This window comes from Xyrauchen texanus, chromosome 15 (assembly GCF_025860055.1).
Source record: "Xyrauchen texanus isolate HMW12.3.18 chromosome 15, RBS_HiC_50CHRs, whole genome shotgun sequence".
Classification (NCBI taxonomy): domain Eukaryota; kingdom Metazoa; phylum Chordata; class Actinopteri; order Cypriniformes; family Catostomidae; genus Xyrauchen; species Xyrauchen texanus.
Window position 1 is genome coordinate 21,542,146 of NC_068290.1, and position 12,591 is coordinate 21,554,736.

General features: G+C 36.1%; 1 protein-coding gene across 1 annotated transcript; it reads right to left on the reverse strand.

Annotated features, from left to right (window-relative positions):
• Nucleotides 1-2,078: 2,078 nt before the first annotated feature.
• Nucleotides 2,079-11,627, reverse strand: LOC127656087 (E3 ubiquitin-protein ligase MYLIP-B-like). Its single transcript, XM_052144256.1, has 7 exons — nucleotides 11,468-11,627; nucleotides 10,772-10,962; nucleotides 8,618-8,806; nucleotides 6,852-7,049; nucleotides 6,599-6,763; nucleotides 4,556-4,979; nucleotides 2,079-3,533 (listed from the first exon to the last, which is right to left on the reverse strand). The coding sequence occupies exons 1-7, from the start codon at nucleotides 11,552-11,554 to the stop codon at nucleotides 3,351-3,353; spliced, it is 1,437 nt and encodes a 478-aa protein (XP_052000216.1). The 5' UTR covers nucleotides 11,555-11,627; the 3' UTR covers nucleotides 2,079-3,350.
• Between the last annotated feature and the right edge of the window lie 964 nt (nucleotides 11,628-12,591).

Below are 12,591 nucleotides of genomic sequence, written 5' to 3' on the forward strand. Positions count from 1 at the left end.
ATCAAAAGCAAAATCTTTGGGAACCTTGTAGATTACCACAAAAGTACATTTTGATTTGACCCTCTTTTTCTTTAAAAAGGTTATAAGCACTATGAACTTGCGTGCCCACTAGAGAAGCATTGTGGCTGAAGCAATACCCACAATCCTTTGCACTTGACATGTGAATAATTTGTAAATAAGTTTTGAATTAATATATCTTTTAGCATCATTTGTGTTTTTAAAGATGTTTTGCTGTAAAAAACTGTTTCGTTTAAAGGAATAGTTCACCCAAAAATAAAAATGTGCTGATAATTTATTCTCAGACCATCCAAGATGTATATGACCTGCTTTCTTCATCAGAACAGGATTTAAGATTTTTAGGAATGTTTCCCAGGTTTTTAGCTTCATCCAATGCAAGTGAATGGACACCAATTTCTTATGGTCCAAATAGCACTTAGTCAGCATCAAAGTAATCCACTGGACTCCCGCCGATCGAGTTATGTCTTCTGAAGTGAATTGATACATTTGTGTGAAAAACTAATTGCTAATTAAAACTTTTCTTTGTTTACTCAAATACATTTTTGGTCTTTGGTTTCATGTAAAAAACCAGTAACAAGACTTTATAAATAATATTTTCACCCCGAAACTATTGAAAGGGACTTAGTTCCTGTTTTCGGTATTATTCTTAAAAGAAATTTGTTTATTTTTGGTTTTTGTTCCTTGAACCATTTTTAGTCCTTGCCCAACATTACTCACCATCATGTGGTTCATTTGTTTGGGTGCACTAAAATTCTATACATTTATAGATAATATTTTACATACCAAATAGAGTATTTAGATTAGATTTTAAAAGGTAGTATTGTAGTTTACTGATAGTGAATTAGATTTTAACAAGTTATTACATTAGATTTTAATAAGAACAGAAAGACACAAGGATCCACTGTAGTTAGTAATTGTTCAGATAGATTGGGAGTGCCTGCTAGCTGCTATGTTTGAACAAGGTACACTTCTACCATACATATATTGTGGGCTTGTATACAGCCCAAAGTTCATCTTGCTCAATTTAATCCATGTCAGCCAAAATAATTTTCATATCAAGCTATATTTTGATGCCTCAGGCACCACACTACTTTTGAGAATGTGTGTTCAATGATTATGTAACAGAGGGCTGGCTGGGGTTTTATGTAAGTCATAGTGTCTGTCAGAAGGTTAGTGTCTCTGGAGAGTTATTATCTACTCTATATGTGTCCACAGCACTTCTATCTGTGTGACATGGGTAATAGTTTTATTGAGAGTTATTCCCTTTCAGTCAAATGATGAGTAATATAACAATGAGTCCTCACACCAAGAACATGTATGAGGGATTTAAAAATGTGTCATCAGAATGTTATTGCCTCAGGAGGGTTCCTATTAGGGTCAAGTACAACCTTGTCTGTGTGGAATTGAATAATTCAAGGCACATGCATCCATATGTGACCTTAAAATCATATTAAAGCAAATGTAAAATTATGTTTAAGTATCCATGCTCTGTAAAGAAATCTTGTACTGTCAGGAATGAGATATCAACTTGTGTCTCCTAACATATCTGTCAAGCCTGTCCAATGTTGTGAAGAGATTTTATTAGGTATAACCTTTAATCAATGTGTCAGACACTGTATAGTTATCTACACATATCAGTACAGTTATATGTACAGTGCCAGTAGTTATACAGTACTGTACGTGCAAAACGTGATTTTCAATATTACTTTCAAAAGATGTCTGTACTGTACTGTAGACATTATATAGTGGACTTATATAGACCGATTGCTTCATACCAATATTGCATGAAGCTCATGTGTTTTGTCATGTTAAGGTTCGCTTGTTTAACCATCCACAAATAATTTGTTAATTACCACTTTAATTAAAAAACAGCTAAATCTGGTCGGATATTGAGAAAACAAAGTGTGTGTGTGTGTGCGTATAGTGTTAGTTTGTATGAATTAGAGTGCACTTAAAAGATCCACACCAGAATTAATTCCACAGAACAAACAGCCTGTGTAGAAAACAAAGCTTTACAAAGACTTCAGAACAAGAAATAATGCCAGGGTTTAAAAGGTGTGTATAAACTCTTTATTTTATACAAAATATAAAACTTAAAAGCATGTCAGTATAGAAGAGGACACAGTTATTTGTGTTAGTTGGCCATTTTGTTATTGGAATTTGTTTCATAATTTACTGAATATATATATATATATATATATATATATGTTTGTAAGGTAAAAATGCATATACATGCTTAGATAAATCCTTTTTAAAAAAAATTCTTGGTGTGGAGTGTTAACCATACTTGTGCAGAATGACCACATAATGCATCCTAATACAATCAGGTCAACTCATAAATGTTTGCTAGAACTTACAGTTGATGTCAGAAGTTTACATACATCTCAGCCAAACACATTTAAACTCAGTTTTTCACAATTCCTAACATTTAATCATAGAAAACATTCCCTGTCTTATGTCAGTTAGGATCACTACTTTATTTTAAGAATAAGAAATGTCAGAATAATAGTAGAGAGAATAATTTATTTCAGCTTTCATCACATTCCCAGTGGGTCAGAAGTTTATATACACTTTGTTAGTATTTGGTAGCATTGCCTATACATTTTTTAACTTGAGTCAAATGTTTTGGGTAACCTTCCACAAGCTTCTCACAATAAGTTGCTGGAATTTTGGGCCATTCCTCCAGACAGAACTGGTGTAACTTTGTCGGGTTTGTAGGTCTCTTTGCCCACACATTTTCGGATTGAGGTCAGGGTTGTGTGATGGCCACTCCAATACCTTGACTTTGTTGTCCTTATGCCATTTTGCCACAACTTTGGAGGTATGCTTGGGGTCATTGTCCATTTGGAAGACCCATTTGCGACCAAACTTGAACCTGTCTGCTGTCTTGAGATGTTGCTTCAATATATCCAGATAATTTTCCTTCCTCATGATGCCATCTGTTTTGTGAAGTGCACAAGTCACTCCTGCAGCAAAGCACCCCCACATCATGATGCTGCCACCCCCATGCTTCACGGTTGGGATGATGATCTTTGGCTTGCAAGCCTCACCCTTTATTCTCCAAACATAACGATAGTCATTATGGCCAAATAGTTCAATTGTTGTTTCATTAGACCAGAGGACATTTCTCCAAAAACTAAGATCTTACACATTAAGTAATTATGATATTTTGTAGCTCCGTATTACAGTACTAAAGATCATTAAAGCATCATATAATACATTTTGTGTTCCCCGCAAATATTTGCCTCTTTGCATTGTATTCTAACACCATACACTCTCTGTTAGGGTTTTGCTGGCATACAGTTTTATTCACTGCAGTTTTAAATATTTATTTACTTCTGTAAATTTTGATGTTTTGAAATCTTTTCTTTATTGCCACAGTCCTCGGAGATGGTAGTCCCTCTAGGCATTTTGTAGGTGAGAGTTTTTGCCTCTGTCAGGCCAAGTAGACTGGCACAGGTGGGTAAATAAACAAGCTGAACACGGTCCACCTCTGAGCGGCACACTGGGCAACACTGTAAAAAAATGAATACATTGTTTTATTTTTTAATGTACATTACATACCTTCATGTGTGAATGGGCCTCTTAAATGAATATTCCGGGTTCAATACAAGTTAAGTTCAATCAACAGCATTTGTTGCATAATGTTGTTTAGCACAAACATTTATTTTGACTTGTCCCTCCTTTTCTTTAAAAAAGCAAAAATTGCGGTTACAGTGAGGCATTTACAATGGAAGTGAATGTGGCCAATCCATAAACGTTAAAATAATTACCGTTTCAAAAATATAGCCACAAGACAACAATATGTGTGTTAACATGACTTTAGTGTGATAAAATTGCATAAAGTGATAAAATATTTTCTGTGTAAAGTTATAGCCAATTTATATAATGTAATTTAAAAATGACAATTTAAACAACTTTACAGCTCGAATAATACATGAGTTTTAACAGAAGAATTAATGTAAGTGCTTTTATGTAATTATTAGCTTCACATTTCTGCCTTTAAACCCTCCAAAAATTGGCCACATTCACCTCCATCATAAATGCCTCACTGTAACCTCATTTTGAACCCGGAATATTCCTTTAACGTACATATATCTTATCTTCTATCTTTCATCTTTTTTGTTCACTGAAGATAAATAGGCAATTAGGCAATATGCCAATTTCAACTGTACAGTCATGCACCATTGAACTGCTATAAAACTTTGATTATATCATAGGGTGCCGTTCAAAAGGTCATAGGACTGTTGCGTATGGACAATTTCTTCAGCCTTAACAGACACTAATAGATGACATTTCAATTAGGAGGGTAACTAAAGGTTACATAAACCTTTTCCTCTATGTTCTCTTAATTAATATCTTCACTGGTAATTTAGTATAGATGACAATTTCTAAGCCTGACAAATCACACTTTCATTTTAAGGAGACACAATTTCTGTTTGTATCTTAAACTTTTTTAAATTCTTTATTATTACTACTGCTACATTGTCAATAATTCTAAATAGCACTGATCTTGTAGTAATGTCACAATAGTCACCTGAAGTTGGTTGGCACAGTTATAGCAGCAGAACATGTGGCCACAAGGACAGAAGGTAGCATTGATCTGTTCTTCACAGCAAAGAACGCAGGTCAGGGCTTCTCGTAGCCTTTGGAGCTTCTCCCTCAGAATATGAGTTTCTCTGCAGCTCATGCACATCCTCTCCTCCCTCGCAACTTTCACAAGCCTCAGCGGAGAGGACGAGGGACTGCAGCTATCTCTTGGGGTCTCACAATTAGGTACACTCATCCCTGTTTTGAACAGGGCACGCCGGGCACGGTCATATACTTCTTTTGACGTCCGCTGGATATCGAACATGTAACGTTTACCAAGGTCAATGCTCTCATTAAAGAAGAGGGAGGCCAGGTGACCCTTAAAGTCCCGACTGTATTGCATCTTCACTGTGCTCATAACAGTGTCACACCTGAAGAGTTAAAATTATAATTGTGTTAATAAAACATAGGCTCATTTAAGAACCAGGCATTTTAAAATGATTACGTAAAAGTTCTTACAATTTAAAAAAGTTGATACTTGCAGTTGTTACCATAAAGGAATAGTTTATCCAAAAATTAACATTTTCTAATCATTTATTCACCCTCATGTCATTCCAGATGTGTATGACTTTCTTTCTTCTGCTGAACACAAATATTTTTAGAAGAATATCTCAACTCTGTAGGTCCATTCAATGCATATAAATGGTAGTCAGACCTTTGAAGGTCCAAAACGTACATAAATACAGCAAAAAATAACTCAATCTGTCTCCAGTGTTTAAATATATGCCTTCAGAAGTGATATGATAAGTGTGGATGAGAAACAGATCAATAGTTAGGTAATTTTTTGCTATAAATCTTCACTTTCACATTCTTTTTTGTTTTTGGCAATTTGCATAATTCGTGCATATCACCCATCACCTACTGAGCAGGAACGAGAAAAAAAAAAAAAAGGACTTAAATATTGATCTGTTTCTCACCCACACCTATAATATTGCTTCTGAAGATATAGATTTATCCACTGGACTCTTATGGATTACTTTTATGCTGTTTTTATTTGCTTTTTGGAGCTTCAAAGTTCTGGCCACCATTCACTTGCATTATATGGACCTACAAAGCTGAGATATTCTTCTAAAAAATATATTTTTTGTGTTCAGCAGAAGAAAGAAAGTCATACACATCTGGGATAACATGAGGGTGAGTAAATGATGAGACAATTTTCATTTTTGGGTGAACTCTGTCTTTAACATGACTTCTGTTGGTGTTACCAAATGTGGTCAGGTTGATTCAGTCAATTTTAAATAATATATTTTGGCCTGAATAAAACCAGGTAATTTAGATGTTACCACATTAAGCATTTTTATACAAAACCAGTTATGCACAGGAGAAAGTTTTTCTGATTATTATTATTTTCAATAAATTTAAAATAAAATTAAAAATGCTTTTGTAAAATTATAAGCTTCACATTTCTGTCTCTTTAACTCTCCAAAAGTTGCCGCCATTCACTTCCATTGTAAGTTCCTCTTTTTTTGAAGACAAGTTAAAATAATTATTATGTTGAAATCAACATTATGCCACAAATGCATTCGATTGAGCTTAACTTGTATTGAACATGGAATATTCCTTTAATATAAAAAAAATTATTTAACATCACTGAATCAACCTGAATTCATTAGGTTACACAAACAAATTTAATTTTAAGGGTTAGATCAGGTAGAAATAGGTCACCAATTTTTACAGTCCAATTAAGGCTTACAGAATTCATAACTAATTATGAATTCATTTCCCTCTTCTATTCTATCTGTCATATTTTGTGTTCCCTAAAGATAATTATGCAATTAGGCAATGTGTCAAAAACAGTCATGCACCACTGGACAGATGTAAGACTTTGATGTTGTCAGAGGGTGAAACTCAAAGGGCCATAGGACTGAAGATGATTTTTAGTTCAAAACTACAGTAACCTCTATAGATGAATGTTAGCCAAAGCTTAAATTGTCTAAATCACTTTTGACATCTCTTTCCCTTTACAATTTAGAACTATAGTAATATTCACCTGTAAAAGGCATGGATCTCTGTGATAGCACGATACAGTCCATTGGCAGCACTGGGGCTGATGAACTTAAAGAGGAGCACCACACTGTCCCCACTGTCCTTTGTGATGCTCACATATACGTTCTTTCCAGATTGAGTGGCCATTTGAATGACTGGATATATGATTCTGAAAGAAATCATGTAATAGTATTGAAACAAACATGCATTTCATAATGATCCTATGAGATTTCTTAACATTGTTTTCATGTCTATACCTTTCAAGAGGAGTGAAATCTGTTTTGCTGACAACGAGGCCCTCTGGTCCGACCCCAATGAGCAGCTCCTGTCCCTCAGAGTCACGGGCAGAGTGCCACTCTACACCATAGTTGTTGAGGGAGGATACTAGCTGCAGGGCTTGATATTCCGCTGAAGCGTGACCGACACCCTCCAATTCTTTATGCCTCCAACAAATACTAAAAAACAAGACAGCCGTTCCAGGATAGCAAACACTCAAATAAAATACAATTTATTGTATTGTCAGTCGGAATATTTTGGTCAGAATTTCCATATTTAAAACTATTTGTATAGTTTGCCATAGACATTATTTACAGGTGGTACCCCTACTACTTTGTGCCTTTGCCAATTTTGTCCCCAACCCTTTTTGAAATAGCATATCAGGTAAGTGTCTGGGCAGGAGTTTCCATTTCATTCATGTGTATTATAAATTGCAATCCAGCGTTGGAATTTGTTATTTCATATTTTATGATGAGTGCTCAGTACAGCTGTAATCAGTGGCATTGAGTGACAGGCGGCGATCTTCTCTTGTGCATCCAGACACGTGCTCAACTCACACCATACCTAGTGCTCCATTCCAGTTAAATCACAATGCAAATGGCAAATATATGTACGTATATATCTGATGATATATCATATATACAGTATACACACACACACACACACACACACACACGTATATATATATATACATATATATATTTTAGATGTACGGATCAAGTTATCAAATTAATTATGTAAAATATTTATTGGAGCCCTTGAATTGATCATAAAGGACAAAACAGTAAAAGATAATTTGACTTTATCTGCATAATTAATATTTATGTGTTTCGCCACTTCATGACGGACACCCTGTAATGGTCCAGTCACTCGTCAGTCTGGGTTTTTCTGCGACAGGAGCGTGGCATCATCGTCCCATGTCTGTCTTTGTGTGAGCGCACATTTTCGGTTGATTTCCCTGCCGTGCGCTCTTCGGTCTGTCTTGTTGTCTTGTGCTGACGTTTGGTCACATCTGTCTGCGGTGTCGTGTGTGTGTGTGGCCGAACTCTTGCACAGGTGTCCTGCCTTGTTTTGTTGCCTATTGCGTGCATCGTGAGGCGAACGCTCAGGCTTTGTTTAGTGTGCGAGTGTGTGGCAACTTTTTTATTTGCCGTTGCTACGCATTCCCTCGTCTGTTATGTCGGTTGGTGTGAGCATAAACTGCCTTGTGGTCTTGGCGATGTGCGCTCATGCCATTCGGGTGATTTGTTGTCTGGTGAGAGCACGTGGCTTTGTCTTGTTTCTTTATCGCTGCATGGCATCATAACTCCTTTGTTAACCTGTTGATTTGTCTCCCTATTTTAGTCTCCTTGTGTGTGCTGTCCAGTGCCACTTCGTCTTGTATGTTCCAGTCGGTCTTGTCTGTTGGTCGGTTCCAGTTTGTTCGTGTTTATGTACATTCTCTGCTTCCGGTTTCGGTCCGGTTGGTCCTGTTCCCCATTTCCTCTGCCACAGCCTGGATTACATTTTTCCCCCTATGGGTAGTTTATGTTTGTTGGATTTTGCCTTAATTTTGTGTATAAATATATTCCCTTTTTCAACTCTTCACTTGGGTCGTGACACCCCCCCACACACACACACACACACACTCACTCACTCACACACTGCTGCCCATGTCATTTGTTGATCCTTTGTACCGCATTCAGAGAAAAAATTGTGATCAAGTTATTTTTGCTGAAAATGGACAACGAATTCCCAGTGTTCTTACTTGTTAATAGTGTCATGGCTGGGTTCTTGACCTTGACAGATCTGGGAGTAGCAGTACTTGGCCATGTTATGGTTGTAATCTCCAAACTCTGCCTGAGCCAATAATGCACAGAGCTCTATTGCCTGCTCTGTGTTCAGTCGCAAGCTTCCTTTGAAAAGCTCCTCCTTCATATGCAATAGAAACAAATGTCTGCAGAGAAACAGAAAATACAAGGAAAAGTTGTTAACAGACACGAGTCCATATTTAGCAACTAAATATTAAAGTAAATTCAATAAGAAACAAGAAGCATATTGTTGCCTCTTTTATACCATCCAAATATTTTCATTACTTAACACACTGACAATGGTCTAATATTGTTAATTTCCTACACAAACAGTTAAAATAGCCTACATCCAGTGAATTTCCCCCCTAAATTGTTTTTTTATGACAAGTTAGGTACACAAAAAAATGACCTGTTAGAAAAAAAATGCAGAAAAATAACCCAAAAGGAATTAAATTGGCTTAAACCCTAAACTGTTGGACATACTGAAACTAAACTGAAATGTGCTGAATCATCAGTTCAAGCTTAGTTCCCTGTGACTTGGTGTTTTGGTATATGTGGGTTCCTGTAGCTCAGCTGGTATGGCATGGTGCTAGCAACGATAAGATGATGGGATCAATTCCCAGGGAACACACAAACTGATAAAATGTATACCTGAATGCACTGTACATCACTTTAGATAAAATCATGTGCCAAACGCATAAATGTAATCGGTACTCCACTCTTCCGGACAGAGGGCACCCATGAAAAGGCATTTTTAGGCCTGCTACTAATGCCCTTATGACACTGGTGCTGCTAAGAGGATTATTTTAGAAATCTCAATATATAATCATTACAATATAATATTGTAACAATAATATTATAATAGATCTGCTGTATAATAATAATGATGATTTAATGTAACTACAATATTTACAATAGTAATAAAACTGCAATTAAAACATTTTTAAAGAAAGGTAAAAGTAATTAAGAAGTCAATCAGTGACCATAACTATAGGGTACATTTATACAATACATATATTTACTTTATATAAACTGTATATATAAAGTATACCCAGTGAACTTCAGTAACATGAGTATAACTGTAACTTGTACATATTTCTATAATTCTACATACAGTAAATACACTGTACAAGTAATAGAAGGAAGAAACAGTAGGATAAATTAATACACTATAAAATAATGTTGATCAAACCTATTGCTAAATGACAACCTTATGTTCTACGATCTGTGTTGCATTACTAAAAAAATAAAAAATAACCAATATGATAAAAGCCATTAAGTGTTTCAACATAAAGTCCACAGTCTCCACAATGATAATCCATCTGTTGGCACAATACAATTTGAATTTAAACTATAGAAAGAATAACAAAGGCTGTCCCAGATGGATCTGGATTTTGCTGACCATTGTATAAGATTATGTAAGAGGCAGAATCACATTACAAAGCAGTTCAACTCAGAATCCGGTATACTGGCACCTCCCAACCACCACCCTCCAAACCAACAGCACTATTCAGGCATGACCAAACAGTTCCACTAAACCTCTAGTTTTGAACACTGTACTTCCATTGTTTGAGCATCTTATGGAGGTGCTACTCTTTTGTAACTTTAAATATTTACAGTGAACCAAGTGTGCAGATAATCCATATGGCATGTGAGCATTCAGAAACACACATGTCCCTAAAATTTCCCAGAGAAACATACTTTACCTCAGTAGACTACGACACAGAAAACACTCCCTAAAAATTTGCCACTTTCAAGAACAAACATGTAACACAGTTAACTCCCTGCCAGAGAGTCAGAAGAGTGACATTATATGCAAGATGCACTGAGAAGTTGGTCAAAGTTGAAAAAATTAAACAAAACAGCACTGCTCAGGGATAATGCACTATGAATCACTCTGTCACTTGACTCTAAGCAGCTGCTTCCTGTTTGTGCCATTAAACACTACTACCAAAAAACAGAACTATTATCCTTGTGCCTCATGTCCTCCAAAGTGAACAAATATGTGAAACCTCAATGATTCTGTATACACATAACATATCATATTACAAGAAATGTGTCTAATGGGGAAAAAAGTTTGCAATAGCATATTCACTGAAGTAGAGGTTTACCTTGTCTGCACTTGCAGAATGAGATGAGGCTCAACAAAGAACTTCACTCGCAGCCTCAGTCTGCAGGGGGACACGCTGTCTACTTGTTGAGAGATCCTGTTTCTGAGATTCAGCCACAAAACCTCTCCCTTAGTACCAGTGAACTGGAGTCCAAAATAATCCACCTCTATGATCCCCATCTTCCAGCATATCTAATAATAATAATAATAATAAATACATTTATTCTATATTTTTGGATGTGTGCTCTCCTCTCATCCATGCTGGGACTTGGGCTCTGTCCAACCCTCCACTTTCGAAAGACAAGACGTGTTACATAAGAGTTCAAGTGGATGTGTGGTATGAGAGAACAGAACCCCTTTTCAGAGCAAATTGCTGGTATATTATTTATTAAATAGAAAGAAAACTTCCTCTATATACAGTAGCTATGTTCTTTCACTGTTACACATCTGCGAAGCTTGCTCTTCTTGCATCTAGTTCCAATTCTCGTTCATCCTTTTTTAACAAGAGATGATCATTCATTTAGCCAAACTTGTTGCAGACTAAAGTAATTTGGCAAGATAGTCATGGTGATCTGTGCTGTATTATGATGATTACGAGCATGTTTTAAATGCAGTAATAATAATAAAAAAAAGGCTGGGGCTATTTGTACTAAGTGCAAAAATCGGAAACCAAAAGACCTGTATTCGCATTGCTCACCTGATTGAGAATGTCCTCTCCGTTTGCTTTTAGGTCCACCTCAACTTCCACAACCACAGAGTCCGGACGAGTTATGAGGCATAGCATGATAAATGCAGGTTATTGTTTCACACGCCGTCCAGGAAAAAGGATCGATGAACGTGTAGTTCACTGTAACTCCTCTGGCTAAATCCCATCAGAAAAACTAGTGAGTGGAGGTTTATAAAGCCCAACTCAAAGATCCGCCTCTCCGAAAGATATTCCTATTCGCCAACGAATTGCTCCAAACCGGTTATTTTTAATGATTCAGTTGAACCGATTCGCAAAGCGTTTTTGAATCACTCGACTTTACGAACTTCGTTATATGAGTGATGTGGATGACAATCATAAACAATCCAACATTTGACACAATCTGTGTAAAATAGTGATCGTGAAATCTCGTGCGGTTTTTATAATAAAATAAAATGTATAATTTTTATATAATATTATAATTTTTTTAAATGTGAAATTCTTGCCATTATTAGTGATTTTTAGAGACTGTAAAATATGTGATAGTTCAACCAAAAATACCTCGAATCTGGGCAAAGAATCGGGAAATTAGTTCTTAAGAATAATTGTTTTTACAACGAAGTCAAATCTCGTGCGTGGACTTAAGGGGCACTGAGCATCGATCACCTAACGAATCGGCTAGTTTGTTTTTGACCAGGTTCATTGAAACGAATCGTCCGAACGAACCGATTCCCTATTAATCGGACTTACCCTGTACTCAGTTACAGTAAAACAATCCCCAGACAATCACTTTCACTCTCAGTTAGTAAGCGTGCAGTTGTAGAGGAGTAGCCTACATTTGAAACACTGTGAATATTTCCCTTAAAATGCAAGTTTGAACTACATTTAAGTGAAAATTATCTTTTGTGTGGAAAATTGGAAAAACATAGCCCACACTGATAAAAATGTATTAGAAAACATCCGTTTTGGGGGTAATTTTTGCATTTCGAATGAATCATTATTTTGGAATCACTGAGAGGACATTTTGCTTGTTGTAATTATTGAGTTTTTTTGAACATTATAGTGTTTTGGGACATCTTAGGATGTAAGGCCATGGAGAAAATTAGGCACAAATACAAGGTGATTAGCAGGGGACA